This window comes from Somniosus microcephalus, chromosome 7 (assembly GCF_052327205.1).
Source record: "Somniosus microcephalus isolate GS21.2 chromosome 7, FLI_Smic_1.0, whole genome shotgun sequence".
NCBI classification, from domain to species: domain Eukaryota; kingdom Metazoa; phylum Chordata; class Chondrichthyes; order Squaliformes; family Somniosidae; genus Somniosus; species Somniosus microcephalus.
The window spans coordinates 57,298,268-57,321,615 of record NC_140993.1 but is presented as its reverse complement, the minus strand read 5'-3'; the positions used below and the strand labels follow the sequence as shown (position 1 = coordinate 57,321,615).

General features: G+C 47.7%; 1 protein-coding gene across 1 annotated transcript in view; it reads left to right on the top strand.

The window, feature by feature from the left end:
- The window catches only part of LOC147114648 (1-phosphatidylinositol 4,5-bisphosphate phosphodiesterase gamma-1-like), a 326,116-nt gene that overhangs the window by 260,518 nt on the left and 42,250 nt on the right, over window positions 1-23,348 (top strand). The window contains exons 22-23 of the mRNA XM_085992491.1: window positions 13,453-13,549; window positions 15,021-15,087. Coding sequence (XP_085848617.1) covers window positions 13,453-13,549; window positions 15,021-15,087 — 164 coding nt within the window. The remainder of the gene's footprint in view (window positions 1-13,452; window positions 13,550-15,020; window positions 15,088-23,348) is intronic.

Here is a 23,348-nt window from a genome sequence, read left to right as displayed (position 1 = left end):
TAGATATGTGAAGAGAAAAAGATTGGTGAAGTCAAGCGTAGGTCCCTTGCAGTCAGAATCAGGGGAATTTATAATGGTGAACAAAGAAATGGCCGACCAATTAAATACATATTTTGGTTCTGTCTTCACAAAGGAGGACACAAATAATCTCCCAGAAATGTCTGGGAACATAGGGTCTGATGAAAGGGAGGAACTGAAAGAAATCAGTATTTGTAGGGAAATGGTGTTAGGGAAATTGATGGGATTGAAGGCCGATAAATCCCCAGGGCCTGATAATCTACATCCTAGGGTAATTAAGGAAGTGGCCCTAGAAATACTAGATTCATTGTTGATCATCTTCCAACGTTCGATGGAATCTGGAACAGTACCCATGGACTGGAGGGTAGCTTATGTTACCCCACTATTCAAAAAAGGTGGTAGAGAGAAAACGGGGAATTACAGACCGGTAAGCCTGACATCGGTAGTGGGGAAAATGCTAGAGTCCATTATAAAAGATGTAATAGCAGAGCACTTGGAAAACAGTGACAGGATCGGACAAAGTCAACATGGATTTACAAAGGGTAAATCGTGCTTGACTAATCGACTGGAATTTTTTGAGGATGTAACTGGTAAAATAGATAAGGGAGAACCAGTGGGTGTGGTGTATTTGGACTTTCAGAAGGCTTTCGATAAGGTCCCGCATAAGAGATTAGTGTGTAAAATTAAGGCACATGGGATTGGGGGCAAGATATTGACTTGGATAGAGAACTGGTTGGCGGACAGAAAGCAAAGAGTTGGAATAAACAGGTCTTTTTCCGAGTGGCAGGCAGTGACTAGTGGGGTACCGCAGGGATCGGTCCTTGGACCCCAGCTATTCACAATATATATTAATGATCTAGACAAGGGAACTAGATGTAATATCTCCAAATTTGCAGACGACACAAAGCTGGGTGGGCGTGTGTGCTGTGAGGAGGATGCTGAGAAACTCCAGGATGATTTGGACAGGTTGGGTGATTGGGCAAAAGCATGGCAGATGCAATATAACATGGATAAATGTGAGGTTATCCACTTTGGTGGCAAAAACAGGAAGGCAGATTATTATCTGAATGGCAATAGATTGGGAGAAGGGGAAGTGCAACGAGACCTGGGTGTCCTTGTGCACCAGTCGCTGAAGGTAAGCATGCAGGTGCAGCAGGTGGTTAGGAAGGCAAATGGTATGTTGGCCTTCGTAGCGAGAGGGTTTGAGTACAGGAACAAGGATGTCTTGCTGCAGTTATACAGGGCCTTGGTGAGACCACATCTTAAGTATTGTGTGCAGTTTTGGTCACCTTATCTGAGGAAGGATGTTCTTGCCATGGAAGGAGTTCAGCGAAGATTCACCAGGCTGACACCTGGGATGGCAGGAATGACGTATGAGGAGAGATTGGGTCGATTGGGCTTGTACTCGCTGGAGTTTAGAAGAATGAGAGCGGATCTCATTGAAACTTATAAAATTCTGACAGGACTGGATAGACTAGGTGCAGGAAGGATGTTCCTGATGGTCGGGGAGTCCAGAACCAGGGATCACAGTCTAAGGATAAGGGGTAGGCCATTTAGGACAGAGATGAGGCGGAATTTCTTCACCCAGAGAGTGGTGAACCTGTGGAATTCTCCACCACAGAAGGCAATAGAGGCCAATACATTAAATATATTCAAGAAGGAGTTGGATATATTTCTTAAGGCTAAAGGGATCAAGGGTTATGGGGAGAAAGCAGGGACCGGGTACTGAATTTGGATGATCAGCCATGATCGCATTGAATGGCGGAGCATGCTCAAGGGGCCGAATGGCCTACTTCTGCTCCTATTTTCTATGTCTATGTTTCTATGTGATATCAAGAAGCAGCTGAGCGCACAGGATGCAGCAAAGACTAAGAGCCCCGACAACATCCCGGCTGCCGTGCTGAAGACTTGTGCTCCAGAACTAGCCGCGCCTCTAGCCAAGCTGTTCCAGTACAGCTACAACACTGACATCTACCCGACAATGTGGAAAACTGCTCAGGTATGTCCGGTACACAAAAAGCAGGACAAATCCAATCCGGCCAATTACCGCCACACCTGTCTACTCTCAATCATCAGCAAAGTGATGGAAGGTGTCATCGACAGTGCCATCAAGCGGCACTTACTCACCAATAACCTGCTCACTGATGCTCAGTTTGTGTTCTGGCAGGATCACTCAGCTCCAGACCTCATTACAGCCTTGGTCCAAACATGGACAAAACAGCTGAATTCCAGAGGAGAGGTGGGAGTGACTGCCCTTGACAACAAGGCAGCATTTGACCGAATGTGGAATCAAGGAGCCCTAGTAAAATTGAAGTCAATGGGAATCGGGGTGGGGAGGGGGAAACTCTCCACTGGCTGGAGTCATACCGAACACAAAGGAAGATGGTTGTGGTTTTTGGAGGTCAATCATCTCAGCCCCAGGACATCGCTGCAGGAGTTCCTCAGGGCACTGTCCTAGGCCCAACCATCTTCAGCTCCTTCATCAATGACCTTCCTTCCATCATAAGGTCTGAAGTGAGGATGTTCACTGATAATTGCACAGTGTTCAGTTCCATTCGCAACTCCTCAGATAATGAAGCAGTCCATGCCTGCATGCAGCAAGACCTGGACAACATTCAGGCTTGGGCTGATAAGCAGCAAGTAACATTCGCGCTACACAAGTGCCAGGCAATGACTATCTCCAACCAAGAGTCTAACCACTGCCCCTTGACATTCAACGGCATTGCCATCGCCGAGTCCTCCAGCATTGACATCCTGGGGGTCACCATTGACAAAAAACTTAACTGGACCAGTGACATAAATACTGTGGCCTAGAAATTGGGTATAGCCCTGCTTGAGGCGTTAGAACTGGCGATGCGCAAAGTTTATAGCCAGACGAAACTTATCGCCGCCTGGCGCGATATTGGGTTGCATCGCCCCCAAAGGAGATTGAGGCGCTAAATCAGCCGTTGCACGGTGCTCTTAAGGCGCAAAAGTCAGGCGCTACTCAATATCGACGCGGACGGGCGCAGCGCAGGTGAACTCAGTTACGGGAAAGCACGAGACCTACAGGCGCCGGCCGGCTCTTAAAGGGGCGGGTCAGTCAGACTGAGCTTCAACACCCAACGCCCTGTAGGCCTCAGATTCGGCGCTCGCCCTTGTCTGGCGTTAGAAACTTGTGCATTATGGAGAAGGTTAGGCAGAGAGCAGAGCGCTTCAGCACTGAGGCTCTGGACCACTTGGTGGCTGCAGTTGAACACCGTCGAGAGGTCCTGTATCCGGATAATGGCAAGAGGCCAAATCAGAAGGCTTATCGACGATCTTGGAGGGAGGTTGCTGTGAGGGTGAATTCCAGCAGCATGGCGACCAGGACCCCTGTTCAGTGCAGGAAGAAATTCAACGACCTCACACGGATCGTTAGGGTGAGTGATGGTTTACCAAACTTGTGCTTCCCTCCATCTGCAGCTGACTTCGGGCACCCTGCTGCAATGATGCGCCAATGTCAGTATGCACCCATGGCCCTTTCTGGCCACACACATGGACAGATGTCTCAAGGCCTCATGTAAGGGCTCTTGCACCATGGGGGGCATGCGATGAGGTCTCAAGGCCTCATGTAAGGGCTCTTGCACCATGGGGGGCATGCGATGAGGTCTCAAGGCCTCATGTAACAGAACCTCCCCTTCTTTCCCCTGCAGTCCAAGATGGCACAGATTAGAAAGGAGCAGCGTCGAACCGGTGGCGGACCTGCACAAGTGGCCACTCTCACGGATCTGGAGGAGAGTGTGCACCAGATACTTGGAGGACGTCTGTCTGGTCCAGTGACCACTGCATCTGCCGACCCCATTACTGACAGCGAGGGTAAGACTCTCACCTTTTCCACCTGTTGCCTTCCACTTGGTCCCCCCGCCAGCATGCATCCTCAGTGTGCAGCCATGTCAGAGCCTTGCCGCAATCTGGCATGCCTTTCAGCAAACCTGTCCTTTTGCTAAAGCCACTCTTCCACCTCCCACTTTCAGATGAAGCAGCACCAACTCGGGCTCAACGCGCTGAAGCTGCCAGTGCCAGTGCCACCGGAGGCGAGGACCAGGAGGAATCCGGACCAGCCGTTGCAGAATCCGGGGAGCGGAGACATCTGCAGACTGGGGATAGTAGTCCCCTGGAGGGGAGGGGGGGTGGCTCTGAGGATGAACCAGTTGCCGGACCAAGCGGCATGGAGCAACGCAGGGGGGATAGGCAAGTTCAGCCACCGTCTCCCCGCAGGGCAAGGCAGGTCGTCATGACTGCTGCACAGAGTGCAGATGAGGTCCGTCGCCCTCCAAACAAGCTCCCATTCCGATGCCAGTTGGTCAAAAGGCTTTTAGGTGTAGTGGTGCAAGTGCTTTGGACAGGGTTGAAGGTACCAAGTACTGTAAAGCTCAAATCCCAGAACTCCGCTCCACATTAGCTCGCCAACTCTCTCTAGCAGTGAGCGCAATGAGCAGGCCAAGTGGCAGAAGATTCTGCAGTAGAGCTGTCCCCTTTAAATAGCGCCCCCCTACTTCGAGAAGGGCCTGTTAGCCCTCCCTTGAACTGTCACGAATAGCGCTGGGCGCTAAGGCTCCCGGCGCCACCCAATATGCGCTCAGGCGCTCCTAAAAGGCGTTGCACACTGAAATGACGTCATGAGCTGCTTGCGCTCGCGGGCGCGCGCAAACACTTAGCGCAGGCGCTAAATGTATAGTCAATATCTGAGTTGGCGCTATCCTCATAGCGTCCGCCCCAACATAGCGCTTCGCCAAAATTCTAGGTCTCTTTAGGCGCTCAGCGCCGGCGCTACCAACCCAATTTCTAGGCCACAAGAGGTAGTTCGGAGGCTGGGTATTCTGCAGCAAGTGTCTCACCTCCTGACTCCCCAGAGCCTTTCCACGATCTGCAAGGCACAAGTAAGGAGTGTGATGGAATACTCTCCACTTGCCCGGATGAGTGTAACTCCAACAACACTCAAGAAGTTTGACACCATGCCGGACAAAGCAGCCTGCTTGATTGGCACCCCATCCACCACCTTAAACATTCACTCCCTCCACCACCAGCGTACCGTGGCTGCAGTGTGTACCATCTACAAATGCACTGCAGCAACTCACGAAGGCTTCTTCGACAGCACCTCCCAAACACGCGACCTCTACCACCTGGAAGAACAAGGGCAGCAGGGGCATGGGAACACCATCACCTGCAAGTTCCCCTCCAAGTTACACACCATGCTGACTTGGATATATATCGCCGTTCCTTCATCATCGCTGAGTCAAAATCCTAGAACTCCCTACCTAACAGCACTGCGGGAGTGCCTTCAACACCTGGCCTGCAGCAGTTCAAGAAGGCGGCTCACCATTACCTTCTCAAGGGCAATTAGGGATGGGCAATAAATGCTGGCCTTGTCAGCGACGCCCACATCCCAGGAACAAATTAAAAATACACTTTTAAGTAGGTAGTGATGATTTTTGTTTTGAGCAAGGGATATTAGCAGCATTCACAAGTCAGGAGTAAAGTTCCCTCAGCTCTACCCAACACTGTGCCTCAGCTCTCACCTCGGAAGCATCCTCCCAGTGTAATGTTTCTCACACCAGCCAACCTGTGAGCTTATTGTGTGTGTCTACCATTTAAGTGCTGATTATGGGCACATATTTACTTTGGGCCCATGCCCAATTGGAACTTTATAGAAACTATATAGAATGTTCATTTAGGACCCTTACAGATAGTACAGAGAGGAAACTTTCTTCTTATCAGTCTGAGTTGAAATTGAACCCAGGTTCCTAAGTTAAAAGGCCAGAGGCTAATGTCCTTCCTTCCATCTCATTCTTTTCTGACAGCACAGTCTTAAACTTTCACTGAATGCCTGCTGCCTGCTCTGTGTCTGTGCACATGTGCATTTGGTGTGTGTGCATTCTCATGCATATGTGCATGTGCATATGTGTGTGTATATGTATGTGTCCACACGTGTGTGTATGTGTGTGTGTCTCTCTGCAAATGTTGGCTGTGGTCCTGACAATACCTCAAAAAATACCTCTTCAACGATGTAGTTGTATTTCCAAATAAAATGAATAACAATGCATTTCTAGCAACCTTTCATTCTGGTGGATCAGTATTTCAGAGGGGTGTCTGGGAGGAAGTAGCCTATTGCAGTGTCGCTGTATGGTGTGATGGTGATGGGGAGGAAGAGACCTATCGCAGTGCCGCTGTATGGTGTGATGGGGAGGAAGAGGCCTATCGCAGTGACACTGTATGGTGTGACGGTGATGGGGAGGAAGTGGTCTATTGCAGTGTCACTGTATGGTGTGACAGTGATGGGGAGGAAGACGCCTATCGCAGTGACACTGTATGGTGTGACGGTGATGGGGAGGAAGAGGCCTATCGCAGTGCCGCTGTATGGTGTGATGGTGATGGGGAGGAAGAGGCCGATCGCAGTGACACTGTATGGTGTGACAGTGATGGGGAGGAAGAGGCCGATCGCAGTGACACTGTATGGTGTGACGGTGATGGGGAGGAAGAGGCCGATCGCAGTGACACTGTATGGTGTGACGGTGATGGGGAGGAAGTGGTCTATCGCAGTGCCACTGTATGGTGTGATGGTGATGGGGAGGAAGAGGCCGATCGCAGTGACACTGTATGGTGTGACGGTGATGGGGAGGAAGTGGTCTATCGCAGTGACACTGTATGGTGTGATGGTGATGGGGAGGAAGAGGCCGATCGCAGTGTCACTGTATGGTGTGACAGTGATGGGGAGGAAGAGGCCTATCACAGTGACACTGTATGGTGTGACAGTGATGGGGAGGAAGAGGCCTATCGCAGTGACACTGTATGGTGTGACGGTGATGGGGAGGAAGAGGCCGATCGCAGTGACACTGTATGCTGTGACGGTGATGGGAAGGAAGAGGCCATTGGCAGTGACACTATATGGTGTGACGGTGATGGGGAGGAAGAGGCCGATCGCAGTGTCACTGTATGGTGTGACGGTGATGGGGAGGAAGAGGCCGATCGCAGTGACACTATATGGTGTGACGGTGATGGGGAGGAAGAGGCCGATCGCAGTGACACTGTATGGTGTGACGGTGATGGGGAGGAAGAGGCCTATCGCAGTGCCGCTATATGGTGTGACAGTGATGGGGAGGAAGAGGCCTATCGCAGTGACACTGTATGGTGTGACAGTGATGAGGAGGAAGAGGCCGATCGCAGTGACACTGTATGGTGTGACGGTGATGGGGAGGAAGTGGTCTATTGCAGTGTCGCTGTTGTTGAGTCTGTGTGTCCCAGTTATGTTTAGGATCAATCACTGGACACAGACAACAAGAATAACTTTTAACAGGTCTTTACTATTCGGAGGTCAAGGCTGAACTGCCCAGCAAATCCTTGCACAACACTTATATACCGGTGTGGTCACCACCGGTATTACAGTATACAGCAGCCAAGAGAAAGTAGTACATCTCTTAAAGTAGTTCTCTTCAGGTGGAACAGGTTACATACACCACAATCCTCCCTTTTTAGCTTAACAGTTATATCCCCATTTAACATAACATAATAACATATATATATATATACTTCATGCAAAACAGTTCAAAGATTCAGTCTCTGAGGAGGCCTCCTGATTCGAGTTGGATAACGCCTTTCAGGGGTCTCTGATTCTCGTTGCTGGGGTGACTCATCTAGTTGGTCTCTTATGGATTGGACATCATCATCAGGTACATTCACTTCTGAGGTAGATGCTTCAGGTTCACTAACTTCTTCCACGGTTGTCTCTGCCGTAACCATGGGTTCGACCCTTGTTCTCGATTCTACCAGTTGGTCAGCATGACGCCGTATTACATTTTCACCAACATCTACCGTGTACATCAGGGGTCCTTGTCTGGCCCGAATTGTTCCAGATTGCCATTTCTCGTTTTTATAATCCCGGGCTAACACTGGTTGTCCTATTTCGAAACTCCGAGTGGTCTTGTTATTTATATGCTGGAACTGTTTGTTTTCAACTTCCCTCCGCACATTTGGTTTTAACAAGTCCAACCTGGACCGCAACCTCCTGTTATAGAACATCATGGCAGGACTTTGGTTTGTCACTGCATGGGTGGCGTTTCGATATGCCAGTAGGAATTTGTCCACCTTGTGTTGTAGTGGAATCTGATCTTCGCTCATGGCCTTTATCGCTTTTTTGAACGTTTGTACAAATCTCTCGGCCAACCCGTTTGTAGCCGGATGATATGGGGCAGAGGTATAATGTTTCACCCCATTCTTCTTCATGAATCTCTGGAATTCTTCTGACACGAACTGCGGTCCGTTGTCTGAACATATTTGTTCTGGCAATCCATTTCTTGCAAATATCGTTCTTAACACCGCGATCGTCTTTTCCGAGGTAGTGGTAGTCATCTTAATCACTTCTGGCCATTTAGAATGTGCGTCCACCGCAATTAAAAACATGGAGTCCATGAAAGGACCAGCAAAGTCAATATGTACACGTTGCCATGGGGTTGAAGGCCATTCCCATGGATGCAGCGGTGCAATCGGAGGTGCATTTTGCACTTTTTGGCACCCTGAGCAGCTTTTCGTCAGCTCCTCTATCTGTTGGTCGATACCCGGCCACCACACATAAGCCCCAGCAAGGCTTTTCATCTTGACTCCCCCAGATGACCTTCATGCAGTTCCTTTAGAACTCTCTCTCTTAACTTAGGAGGAATAATCACCCTTGTTCCATACATCAATGTTCCTTGACAGACGGACAGCTGTTCTCGTCTTGCTGAGAATGCCGGTAACAGTGGATCACCATGTGCTGGCCATCCCTTCACTGTCACTTCGTAGACCCTGGACAGTGTCGGGTCGTTCCTGGTTTCTCTTTCAATACTTGCATTGGTGACTGGTAAACATTCGATGATGGTCGAGTGAAATAACTCAACAGGGTCAACCGTCGGTGCCTCCTCCTCTGTAGGTAGTGGCAGGCGCGACAGCCCATCAGCATTACCATGCTGCTTTGTACCTTTGAATTCTATCTGATATTGATGTGCCCCTAGGAAAAGGGACCATCTCTGGAGTCTCTGTGCTGTCATCACCGAAACACCCTTCTTAGGGTTAAAAATGGATACCAACGGCTGGTGGTCTGTCAGAAGCGTAAACTTTTGGCCCTGCACAAGGCTGAGAGACTCCCTATCTATCTGAGCATAGTTGCGCTCAGCAGAGATCAATGATCTGGATGCGAACGCAACTGGCCCCTCCTGGCCATTTGGCAACTTGTGTGAGAGTACTGCCCCAATACCATATGGAGAAGCATCACAAGCCAAACGAATAGGCAGCGTTGGGTTGAAGTGAGCCAACACTTCCTCTGAGGTGATCAATGCCTTGCTTTCGCGAAAGGCCCTCTTACAGTCCTCGCTCCACTTCCATGGTACTCCCTTCTGCAAAAGAGCGTTCAGCGGGTGCAGCACCGTGGATAAATTTGGCAGAAACTTATGGTAATAGTTAATCAACCCTAGAAACGACCTCAATTGGGATACATTATCTGGAGCGGGAGCCTTCACAACAGCTTCGATCTTGTCAGGAGACTTATGAAGCCCCTCCTGGTCAATGACATGACCACAGTACGAGATCCGCTTCTGAAAGAATTCACATTTCCGGCGATTAACTCGAAGACCATATTCTTTCAATCTGGTGAGCACCAGTTCCAAGTTTGCAAGGTGTTCCTCGTCATCATCTCCTGTAATCAGAATATCGTCCAGGTAACATTGTGTACCTGGAATTCCCTGTAATACCTGCTCCATGGCCCTCTGCCAAATTGCCGGAGCCGATGCCACTCCAAAAACCAGTCTATTATACCGGTACAAGCCTCTATGCGTGTTGATCGTGAGATACTGGCATGACTCTTCCTCAACTTCCATCTGTAAGTACGCCTGCGCCAGGTCTATCTTGGTGAAGTGTTTCCCACCAGACAACGAAGCGAAGATATCCTCAATCCGCGGAAGCGGATACTGCACCGTGTGAAGCACCGGATTAACAGTGATCTTGAAATCTCCACAGATGCGAACCTTCCCCGGTTCCCCCGGCTTGTTGCTCGATGAACGCTTCATGACGGGGACAATGGGCGTGGCCCACTCACTCCAGTCTACCTTAGACAGTACTCCTGAACGTTCTAGCCCTTCCAGCTCAGCTTCCACAGCAGGTCGTATTGCATAAGGTACCGGTCTGGCTTTGAAAAATTTCGGGTTTGCATGTTCTTCAACCTTGATGTTTGCCGTAATTCCTCTCAGTGTTCCCAGTCCCTGTTGGAACACCTCTTTAGCATCGTCCAATATTCTGGACAATCGTTTAGGTTTGACATCTTTTGTACCGGAATCTACCGTTAGTGCCTTTAAGGAATGCCAGTCCATATTCATTTTCCTAATCCACTCCCGTCCCAGTAGTGGTGGACCTCCCTCAGGTAGCACATATAAGTCCATTCCTCGGCTTTCTTTGCCCTTGTGGACCACCTTTACCTCTATCTTCCCGATGGGGTATACTCTTTGCCCCGTGTATGTTTTCAATACAATCTCCATATCCCGTAGGGGAATATGTGGGAATAACCTTTTGTAATCTTTCTTATTCATGACCGTCAATGCCGATCCAGTGTCCAATTCCATCTTCACTTGGACTCCTGCTATCTGAAGTGTGACCCAAATTGTTTGGAGGTCTGCTTCCTTACCAACATTGTGTACTCTTAGACTACCCAGTTCATTACTGCTGGAGTCTGAATCTGACTTCTGTTCGTTCGAACCGTTCTCTGTCACCTTGTGTACCTTTCTGTACTTTTCCTGCGGTGACTTTTTGTTGCTGGTCTTCTTTCCTGACCGGCATACTTTAGCTATGTGACCAAGCCTGCCACATTTTCTGCATTCCTGATTTTTGAACCAGCACTGGTTCTGATCGTGCGTTGTCTTTCCACAACGATAACATTTTACTGTACTCAAGACCATTTGATTGGTGCTGAGTTCCGGTGACCGTAGCTGCATTTCCGCAGTGCCTCTCGCTGCGGCTTCATGCGATGCTGCAATAGTGACAGATTTATCAAGCGTAAGCTCATTCTCCTCAAGCAGTCGCTTTTGTGTTCCTTCTTTTAACAATCCACACACAAATTTATCTCTCAGTGCATCTGCTAGTCCTGTTCCAAACTGACAGTACTTTGCTAGCTTACGCAGTTCAATTAGAAATTCAGCGTTGCTTTCGTCTTTCAGCTGCGTTCTTCTGTAAAATTTAAATCGTTCCGCTATCATCAGCGGCGTGGGGTTTAAATGATCTTTCAGGACAGTAACAATATTCGTGAAAGTCTGATCCGCCGGTTTATTTGGTGATAGAAGGTGCTTCAATAGCCCGTATGTTTTCGCACCCATTGAGCTTAATAAGGTTAGTGCTTTCTCATCATTTGGTACCTTATTTGCTTTACAATACACTTCCATGCGTTCTACATACGTGGTCCAATCTTCGATTTCGCTATCAAAGGTATTAATGCTCCCATGTTTAGGCATCCTTGCAATTTTTTTTTTTTTCTCAAAATGGCGGCTTCCCGCGCTTGTCTTCTTCCCCCGCCTACTAAAATGGTGGCTTCCCGCGCTTGGCGGTCTTTCCCGCACTCGTCTTCTTCCCCCGCCGACTACAATGGCGGATTCCCGCGTTTGCCTTCTTCCCCCGCTGGCTGCAATGGCGATTGCCTTGCTGCTGCCGTTCTCGCCTCCCCAGTGGTTCTCACTCCCCGACGCTGCTTTGCCTCGCAGCCCCGCTTGCAGCCCGGTCCTTTACACCGGCTGCGTTTGAATTCTCCGCGGCTCTCGTGCCTTAAGCTTCTCAACTCCCCGACGCTGCTTTGCCTCGCAGCCCCGCTTGCAGCCCGGTCCTGTACACCAGCTGCGTTTGAGTTCTCCGCGGCTCTCAAGCCTTAAGCTGCCCCAGTCGCTGCGCCTCTCGGCCTCGATTGCAGCCCGGCCCTTTCTACCGGCCGTGGTCGAGCTCTCCGCCCTTATTCCTCCGTTTTCCCTCCCCTACTCCACAGCCAACGCGGCCGACTTTCTGCTCGTGTTGCTGATCGGCTTACCCACCACCATGGTAGAAGGGATGATCACTGCCTGTCGCTGATGGAGGGCTTCGTGGTCAGAATTCTTTTTCTTTTTAACCCGGGTTCTCGATGCCTCCCATGCGATGGTGCTCAGCAGGATGATGAGGGCGGATGCCTCTTCTCGACGCCCGTTCTGAGGACGAAGCTGCCTTGGATGTAAAACTGCCGCAGGGTAAGATCGGACTCGTCGCCACTGTTGAGTCTGTGTCCCAGTTATGTTTAGGATCAATCACTGACACAGACAACAAGAATAACTTTTAACAGGTCTTTACTATTCGGAGGTCAGGGCTGAACTGCCCAGCAAATCCTTACACAACACTTATATACCGGTGTGGTCACCACCGGTATTACAGTATACAGCAGCCAAGAGAAAGTAGTACATCTCTTAAAGTAGTTCTCTTAAGGTGGAACAGGTTACATACACCACAGCTGTATGGTGTGACGGTGATGGGGAGGAAGAGGCCATTGGCAGTGTCACTGTATGGTGTGACGATCATGGGGAGGAAGAGGCCTATCGCAGTGACACTATATGGTGTGACGGTGATGGGGAGGAAGAGGCCTATCGCAGTGACACTGTATGGTGTGACGGTGATGGGGAGGAAGACGCCTATCGCAGTGACACTGTATGGTGTGACGGTGATGAGGAGGAAGAGGCCTATCGCAGTGACACTGTATGGTGTGACGGTGATGGGGCGGAAGACGCCTATCGCAGTGACACTGTATGGTGTGACGGTGATGGGGAGGAAGACGCCTATCGCAGTGACACTGTATGGTGTGACGGTGATGGGGAGGAAGAGGCCTATCGCAGTGACACTGTATGGTGTGACGGTGATGGGGCGGAAGACGCCTATCGCAGTGACACTGTATGGTGTGATGGTGATGGGGAGGAAGACGCCTATCGCAGTGACACTATGGTGTGATGGTGATGGGGAGGAAGACGCCTATCGCAGTGACACTATGGTGTGACGGTGATGGGGAGGAAAACGCCTATCGCAGTGACACTGTATGGTGTGACGGTGATGGGGAGGAAGACGCCTATCGCAGTGACACTATGGTGTGACGGTGATGGGGAGGAAGACGCCTATCGCAGTGACACCGTATGGTGTGACGGTGATGGGGAGGAAGACGCCTATCGCAGTGACACTGTATGGTGTGACGATGATGGGGAGGAAGACGCCTATCGCAGTGACACTGTATGGTGTGACGGTGATGGGGAGGAACAAAAGAAAGATCAAGAGGAGAAAATAATAAATTAAAATAGAAAACATTTCTTTTTGTGTGTGTTATTGTAGCTGGCTTAGTTCCTGTATTCTGCTGGTATTTCTTTCCTCATCCTGAATGTTTTTCCCTTGCACCCCAATCAGGTGGCGAGGAGACTATGGAGGCAAAAAACAGCTGTGGTTTCCGGCAAACTATGTGGAGGAGATAACCAGCACACTGGTGCCTGAACAGGATGAAGCGGTGAGCAAGTGTTTTGCATCTGTTAGTACAATGTGGCTGAAACCAGTGGCGAGCGATTTATGAAGTGCATTGTGGGTCTGCAATCCTCATAAGCATTTTAAAAAATTTTGTTTCGCGTATTGAACGTATAACTTTGGAATTTAAAAATCCAGAAGACGTGGAGGAGGCAGGAAGATTTGTCTTTATAAATAGAGTACAAAAGCAAGGAAATTATGGTAAACCTGTATAAATCACTGGTTAGGCCTCAGCTGGAGTATTGAGTCCTATTCTGGGAACCACACTTTAGCAAGGATGTCAAGGTCATGTAGAGGGTGCAGAGGAGATTTATTAGAATGGTATCAGTTATGTGGTGAGACTGGAGAAGCTGTGATTGTTTTCCTTAGAGTAGAGAAGGTTAAGGGGAAATTTAAAAGAGGTCTTCAAAATTATGAGGGATTTTGATGTAGTAGAGAGAAACTGTTTCCATTGGCAGGAGGGTCAGTAACCAGGGGACACAGATTTAAGATATTTGGCAAAAGAACCAGGGGGGAGATGAGGAGAATTTTTTTTACGCAGCGAGTTGTTGTGATCTGGAATGCACTGTCTGAAAGGGTGGTGGACGCAGATTCAATAGTAATTTTCAAAAGGGAATTGGATAAATACTTGAAAAGGAAAAATTTGCGGGGCTGTGGGGAAAGAGCAGGAGAGTGGAACTAATTAGATAGCTCTTTCAAAGATCTGGCACAGACATGATGAGCTGAATGGCCTTCTATGCTGTATGATTCTATGATTCTAAGACTGGCACTTCCATTCTACCTGAAGCAAACCTGGGAGTGAAGGTGAAGGAATGTTCCAGAATAAGAGTTGTCCTCAATAACTAGCGGAATGAAACGCAGGCACTTTTCAAACAAATTTATTTAAAACTTCACTTTGCTAAGGCCGGCCTCTTGATTTGCCCCGTGTCATCCCGTTGTTTTGTCCCTTACTTTTTGTTCCTAGCACTTCCCCCAGTCATCAGTACCATTGCTTTATTTCAGTGAATCAGAGGAGATGCTTGAGGAGAAGGATTCAGCACCTGGTCCTCCATGAGAGCACGCGCGCTCTCAGTCCCACTGCAGTGGAATGGGAGTGAGTGGAGTCCAGCCAGTTCATCACAAGCTGGGCTCTTAGTCTCAGCCCTGGTGCAGTAGGAAGGAGTAAACATAGTCCAGGCAATCCACCAAAATTGGCAATGCTGGGACTCTGCAAGCTGGTCACTCACTAACTCTAATGGCTTCTTTTGTTGGAGTTATCCCACACCCAATTTTCAGCAATCTCTTTGTAGACGAGAAATAAATGGCCCTCCTCTTTTTAAATAAGACTCAGAAATTTGCATACGTGGCAGTATGACACTTAAGTGTGACGGATGCATGACATAAACATTTATATATATGAAATAACATAGATACAGATGTGCTTTTGTAATTTATGTTTTCTTTTTCTGTTCCTGCAGTCTGTGGAAAACAGCCCACTGGGAAGTTTCCTCAAAGGATTTATTGATGTTCCAACATGTCATGTCGGTGAGCAGTGTTGCAAAGATCTCACAGTCCTTTACATTATTCCTACTTTCTGTTGAATTTTGTGTGTGTCAACATGAGCAACAGAAAATGTCTATACACCCAAAGGTATAATGTTGTCTAGAGGTGCACTGCTTAATAAAGCCATATAAAAATATTTCAAAGGGGTCCATGACTACACTACAGTAATGCTCAACGAAGTTTAATACAAATATATTTATTAACACACTGCCAAAAGAAAGACACAGATTTAACGGGCTGATTGGCTTCCGTCTGTCATTCATGTCAAAGTAATGCTAGAATCAAGCACTCCCAGGTCAGTTGCAGTACAGGCATGCACAGTAGAGCTCCCCCTACATTGCCCCAGCAATGTGCCTAAACCCCATCCTCAGAAGACCACCTCCTACAGCAGCAGTATAGCATTTTTTCCATTGTGTGTCAGTGGTAACACTCTCGTCTCTGAGTCAGAAGGTTATGGGTTCACATCCCACTCCAGAGACTTGAGCACCTAATCTAGGCTGGTACTTCTGTGCAGTACTGAGGGAGTGCTACACTTACAGAGGTTCTATCCTTCAGATCAGATGTTAAACCGATCCCATGGCCCTATTCAAAGAAGAGCATTGGAGTCCTGGCTAATATTTATCTCTTAACCAACATCACTAATAAAACAGATGATTTGGTCATTATCTCATCACTGTTTGTGAGAGCTTGCTGTGTGCAAATTGGCTGCAGCATTTCTTACACTACAACAGTAACTGTACTTCATTGGCTGTAAAGTGCTTTGGGATGTTCTGTGGTCATGAAAGTTGCTATGTAAATATAAGTTATTTTATTCTTTATTTCCCACACTAGGCCTGTGGTATCTCTGAATGAGGCTGCAATTTAGTATACAATTGACGATGAAGTAAGCACAGTTTTTACTAAGGACCACACCCTCTAGGAAATAGAGTTGCGACTGCCCCAATTTCATCTCACATGAAATCTTTACAGTCAGCAATAAGAGGGCATTTTCATTCCATCAATCTGGGGATAAATTTGAATTCAGCGTTACAATTCAAACCTTTTCCCAAGACTTTCTACTCATGCTTCACAAAAATGCCAGCTTCTAAGGGTGAGCTTGTGTTCTTGGCTGTATGCACCAGGTATTTAGCATCTGGCATGCCCAGGGTGAACAATGAACTGTTTTGCTGTTGGTATGAATTACCCCATACTTGCTAACCTTTCCAAACCTGATGTAAAATGATTTGCTGACAGACTTATAATTCAGGGTAAAAACAACAACTTGCATTTTCCTAGTGCCTTTAACATGGAAAACTGTTCCAAGGTGCTTTGTAGAGGGATAAGGAAATTGGACACCTAGCTTACAAAGGATGGCCAAAAGGGGGGAGGGTTGGGGACATATGGAAGGTATTAAAGGAAGAGAGGAGGGGCGAAGAGGCAGAGGGGTTTAGGGAGGGAAATCTAGATCATGGGGCCTAGTCAGTTGAAGACATGACCACCTATAGTGAGGCAAAGAGATGAGGGGGAGCACAAAATGCCAGAATCAGAGGACCGGCGAATATGTGAGGGGCTGTAGGGCTGGAGGAGTATACAGAGATAGGGATGGTGAGAGCATGGTGGGATTTAAATACAAAGATGAGAATTTTTAATTTGAGGCATTGGAAGCCAATGTAGGTCAATGAGACCAGGGCTGATGGATGAGCATGACTTTGTATGTGGGATAGGATATGGGTAGCTACTAATTAGTGTTTATTAAGAGACAGAAAAATCACAGATGCAAAATGGATCAATAGGCAGAATGCGTACAGTAATGGAATATTTGATTGCTCACGAGTGCTTTAGAACAGTTCTAAAGCCAAGTCCCAAAGCTCTTGCATATCTCTGTGGTAACCTTTTTAAGACTGGAACCGTGATTCCTTGATGAAAAGTTTTTGCACGAGAAAGACACTTCACAGAATCCCTCCAAGCCTCTGCCTCATATAGCATCATGTGTAGAAGAGAGCTGAGGAGGATCGTGCAGCAGTCCCAGTTACATCTCTCTCTTTTCTTTGATGTCCAAACTAGTATTAAGAAAGACAGATAGGTATTATTCGCAACCGATCAAAACTTCCTCATCAATGAAGTCAAGCTTCAAAGTTCAAAGGGAAGGCTATCGGAGGCATGACTTGGACAACTTAACTACCTTCTGGACACATCAGAACTGCCAGTCTGGTAAACAGGACCCCTCTTGAGACAAACACCACAACTAATGGCTCTTTAGTTAACTGTTAGCATAGGCAGTTAATAACCTAATGTGAACTATTTCTGTCACTTGGGCAGACTTAGCGTATTTGTCAGGTATTATGACAAATGTGTCTGTTTAAACAATAGAACTACTTTGTCTTGACAGAAAACTGCCTATAAGCAAATCAACATTTTTTAAATATTCATTCTTGGGATGTGGGCGTCGCTGGCAAGGCCAGCATTTATTGCCCATCCCTAATTGCCTGTGAGAAGATGGTGGTGAGCCGCCTTCTTGAACCGCTACATTCCGTGTGGTGAAGATACTCCCACAATGCAGTTAGGTAGGGAGTTCCAGAATTTTAACGCAGCAACGATGAAGGAACAGCAAAATATGTCCAAGTCAGGATGGTGTATGACTTGGAGGGAAACTTGGAGGTTGTAATGTATGTAATGTATATATACCTTAAGGGAGAGAACTACTTTTTACAGCTCCTGTATACTGTAGTACCGGCAGTGACCACACCTGTATATAAACCCTGAGTAGTGATCTGTACAGTTAGTTCTAGAGTAACCCTCATTCAGTAAACACCTGTTGAATCGTTCCCTGCAGTCTGTTGTCTGATTATTGAAGGACACAACATTAACATACCTGGATCTAACATTGGCGACGAGGCAGATTCGAACCTACCTGCAACTCTGCATCACCTCCCAGGGATTCGCTCCTGGAGAACAGTGGAAGAAGGTCGAGTCCAGAAGCACGGGCGTCGACCACGGGCAACCGCCCAGTCATCCAGCGGAGATTTGAGCATCGCAGGGGAGGCTGTCGAGAGCCAGGCTTGGCTTTCCAGTCACAGTGGTCCAGCGAAACGGGCTGGCAACAGGTACTGCGCAGACCCTTCCCGGACAGCGGCGGGCTAGAGCCCGACCGAGCGGCACAGAAAAAGGCCGAGCAGCGTCGACGAGAGAGACGAGAGAGAGCAGAGCGCAGCCGGTGTTCAAGGGCCAAGCAGCATCGACGGGGGAGAGAGGCGCGCAGGAAAACACGAGGCGCTGCCATTGCCACGAGGACCGCAGAGAGCGGCGTTGGCAGCAGCGCAGGAGCAGCGCACAAAACCCACAGGGCGTCGCCATTTGCCACGAGGACCGCCGAGAGCGGCGTTGGCAGCAGCGCGGGAGACGCCATTTTAAGCCGCAGCGGGGAAGAAAGGAAAGCGCGGGAGACGCCATTTTAAGCCAGTCTAACCACACCCAAAAATGCCGAAGAGTGGCAGTATCACAGCGTTCGACAATGAAGTCGAAGATTGGACGACATATGTCGAATGCATAGAAGTATACTGCAAGGCGAATGAAGTGCCAGATGACAAGAAAGCGCTGGTATTGTTGAATTCAATGGGTGCAAAAACGTATGGCTTACTACGAAACCTAGTAACCCCAGAGAAGCCAGTAGAAAAGGATTTTGAAAACATAGTGTCAATCCTACAGGACCACTTAAACCCCACACCGCTGCTGATAGCAGAAAGATTTAAGTTTCACAAAAGGAACCAGCATAAAGATGAAAGTAATGCTGAGTATTTAACGGAACTGCGCAAGCTATCGAAACACTGCCAGTTTGGAACGGGACTAGCAGATACTTTAAGGGACAAGTTTGTGTGTGGGCTTCAAAGTGAAGGAACCCAGAAACGGCTTCTATCAGAAAAGGATCTTACGCTGGACAAGGCTTTCAGCATTGCAGTATCACACGAAGCAGCAGCACGGGGCGCTGCAGAGATACAACGGAGACCGCAAGAATATGGCACAAATGAAATGTCATACGGAACAGTGAAGTGCTATCGCTGCGGCAGAACAACACACGACCATAATGATTGCTGGTTCAAGGACAAAGTGTGCAGACAGTGTGGAAAAGTAGGACACATAGCAAGAGTCTGCAGGTCGGGAAAGAAAACCAGCAGCAAGAAATCTCCACAGGAGAAGTACAAGAAGATACATAAGGTGACGGAGAGTAGTTCAGACGAACAGAAGAGTGACACAGACTCCGGAAGCAAGGAGCTGGGTTGTCTGAAACTACATAATGTGATCAAAACGGAGGATCACCAAACTATCTGGGTCACGCTCAAGATAGCAGGAATCCAAGTGAAAATGGAATTGGACACAGCATCAGCCCTAACAGTCATAAACTGAAGGGACTACAAGCAGCTATTCTCACATATACCCTTGAGAGATACAAAGATTGTCTTGAAGACGTACACGGGGCAAAAAGTCTACCCCAAAGGAAAAATAAGGGTGAACGTTATATATAACGGCAAGGAAACACCAAAAATGGACCTATATGTATTGCCAGATAGAAACATAGAAACATAGAAGATAGGAGCAGGAGTAGGCCATTCGGCCCTTCGAGCCTGCTCCGCCATTCAATGAGATCATGGCTGATCATCCAAATTCAGTACCCTGTCCCTGCCTTCTCCCCATATCCCTTGATCCCTTTAGCCTTAAGAAATATATCCAACTCTTTTTTGAATATATTTAATGAACTGGCCTCCACCGCCCTCTGTGGCAGAGAATTCCACAGGTTCACCACTCTCTGGGTGAAGAAATTCCTCCTCATTTCAGTCCTAAATGGCTTACCCCTTATCCTTAGACTATGACCCCTGGTTCTGGACTCCCCAGCCATCATAAACATCCTTCCTGCATCTAGTCTGTCCAGGCCTGACAGAATTTTATAAGTTTCGATGAGATCCCCTCTCAATCTTCTAAACTCCAGTGAGTATAAGCCCAATCGACACAATCTCTCCTCATACGTCATTCATGCCATCCCAGGTATCAGCCTGGTGAATCTTCGCTGCACTCCTTCCATGGCAAGAACATCCTTCCTCAGGTAAGGCGACCAAAACTGCACACAGTACTCAAGGTGCGGTCTCACCAAGGCCCTGTACAACTGTAGCAAGACATCCTTGTTCCTGTACTCGAACCCTCTTGCTACGAAGGCCAACATACCATTTGCCTTCTTAACCGCCTGCTGCACCTGCATGCTTACCTTCAGCGACTGGTGCACAAGAACACCCAGGTCTCTTTGCATTTCCCCTTCTCCCAATCTATTGCCATTCAAATAATAATATGCCTTCCTGTTTTTGCCACCAAAGTGGATAACCTCACATTTATCCACATTATAGTGCATTTGACATGTTTCTGCCCAATCAACCAATCTGTCCAAATCGTACTGGAGTTTCACGACATCCTCCTCACAGCTTACTCTCCCACCCAGCTTTCTGTCGTCTGCAAATTTGGAGATATTACATCCAATTCCCTCGTCCAGATCATTAATGTATATTGTGAACAGCTGGGGTCCTAGGACCGATCCTTGCGGTACCCCACTAGTCACTGCCTGCCACTCGGAAAATGACCCGTTTATTCCAACTCTTTGCTTTCTGTCCGCCAGCCAGTTCTCTATCCAAGTCAATACCTTGCCCCCAATCCCATGTGCCTTAATTTTGCACGCTAATCTCTTATGTGGGACCTTATCGAAAGCCTTCTCAAAGTCCAAATACACCACATCCACTGGTTCTCCCTTATCTATTTTACCAGTTCTATCCTCAAAAAATTCCAGTAGATTAGTCAAGCATGATTTACCTTTTGTAAATCCATGTTGACTTTGTCCGACCCTGTCACTGCTTAACAAGTGCTCTGCTATTACATTTTTTATAATAGATTCTAGCATTTTCCCCACTACCGATGTCAAGTTTACCGGTCTATAATTCCCCGCTTTTTCTCAACCACCTTTTTTGAATAGTGGGGTAACATTAGCTACCCTCCAATCCATGGGTACTGTTCCAGAGTCTATCGAGTTCTGGAAGATGATCAGCAATGCATCTACTATTTCCAGGGCCACTTCCTTAAGTACCCTGGGATGTAGATTATCAGGCCCTGTGGATTTATCGGCCTATAGTCCCATCAATTTTCCTAACACCATTTCCCTACAAATACTGATTTCTTTCAGTTCCACCCTTTCATCAGGCCCTATGTTCCCCGGCAACTCTGGGAGGTTATTTGTGTCCTCCTTTGTGAAGACAGAACCAAAATATGTATTTAGTAGGTCTGCCATTTCTTTGTTTCCCATTATAAATTCCCCTGATTCTGACTGTAAGGGACCTACGTTTGACTTCACCAATCTTTTTCTCTTCACATATCTATAAAAGCTTTTACAGTCAGTTTTTATGTTCCCTGCAAGCTTACTCTCATATTCTATTTTCCCTTTCTTAATTAATCCCTTTGTCCTCCTTTGTTGAATCCTAAACTGCTCCCAATCCTCAGGATTATTGCTTTTTCTGGCCAATTTATATGTTGTCTCCTTGGATCTTATGCTATCCCTAATTTCCCTTGTTAGCCATGGTTGAGTCATCTTTTTTGTTTTATTTTTATGCCAAACTGGGATGAACAAATTCTGTAGCTCATCCATTCGATCTTTGAATGTTTGCCATTGCCTATCCACCGTCAACCCTTTGAGTGCCATTCCCCAATCAATCCTACCCAACTCACTCCTCAGACCATCATAGTTTCCTTTATTTAAATTGAGGACCCTAGTCTCTGAGTCAACTACTTAATTCTCCATCTTAATGAAGAATTCGATCATATTATGATCGCTCAGACCCAAGGGGCCTCGTACAACAAGATTGCTAATTAATCCTTTGTCGTTACATAATACCCAGTCTAAGATGGCCTGATCTCTGGTTGGTTCCTCGACATATTGGTCCAGGAAACCATCCCGTAAACACTCCAGGAATTCCTCCGCCACAGTATTGTTGCTAATTTGGTTGGCCCAATCTATATGTAGATGGAGGACCACCACTACTAGGACGTGAATGGATCCGGAAGATACAGCTAGATTGGCATTCCATACAGGCACTGACTGTGGCTGACAAAAAGGATGATGACGTCACACCTGGGCAACTGTCAAAGATCCTAACTGACGCAAAATAAGTGTTCCAGCAAGGACTCGGAACACTAAAAGGCATGACAGCGATGATTAAAATTGAAGAAAACGCAAGCCCAAAATTTTTTAAGGCCAGACCGGTACCTTACACGATCCGCCCAGCCATCGAAGCAGAGCTGGAGAGTCTGGAACGTTCAGGTGTACTGTCCAAGGTAGACTGGAGCGAGTGGGCTACACCCATCGTCCCTGTGATGAAAAAGTCGTTGAGCAGCACGCCTGGGGAACCAAGGAAGGTTCGCATCTGTGGGGACTTTAAGGTAACAGTGAACCCGGTCCTTCACACCGTACAATATCCACTTCCGCGGATTGAAGATATTTTCACCTCGCTATCTGGAGGGAAATGCTTCACTAAGATTGATCTGGCCCAGGCGTATCTGCAAATGGAGGTAGAAGAAGCATCAAAAAAATACCTCACAATCAACACCCATAAAGATCTCTACCAATACAACCGGCTGGTATTCGGGGTAGCATCAGCTCCGGCTATTTGGCAGAGGGCAATGGAACAAGTCCTGCAAGGGATCCCAGGGACCCAGTGTTATTTGGATGACATCCTGGTCACGGGCAAAAATGACAGTGATCACCTTGCCAACCTGGAGCAGCTAATCACTAGATTGCAGGAATATGGGCTCCGAGCTAACCGCCCCAAATGCGAGTTTTTTAGAAAACAGATCTCGTATTGTGGCCACGTTATCAATAAAGAGGGGTTACATAAGTCCCCAGAGAAGATTGAGGCAGTAGTCAAGGCTCCAGCACCGGAAAATGTGTCACAACTGAGGTCATTCCTTGGGCTGGTAAACTACTACCATAAGTTCTTGCCAAATTTGTCTACAATACTACACCCACTGAACACCCTACTGCAAACTGGGGTGCCATGGAAGTGGAGTGACAAATGTAGACGAGCTTTCCAGAAGAGCAAAACACTAATCACATCGAAAGAGGTATTGGCCCATTACAACCCGGCATTACCAATTCAGTTGGCATGTGATGCATCACCCTACGGCATTGGAGCGGTGCTGTCGCACAAATTCTCGGACGGCTCAGAGAGGCCAATATCCTT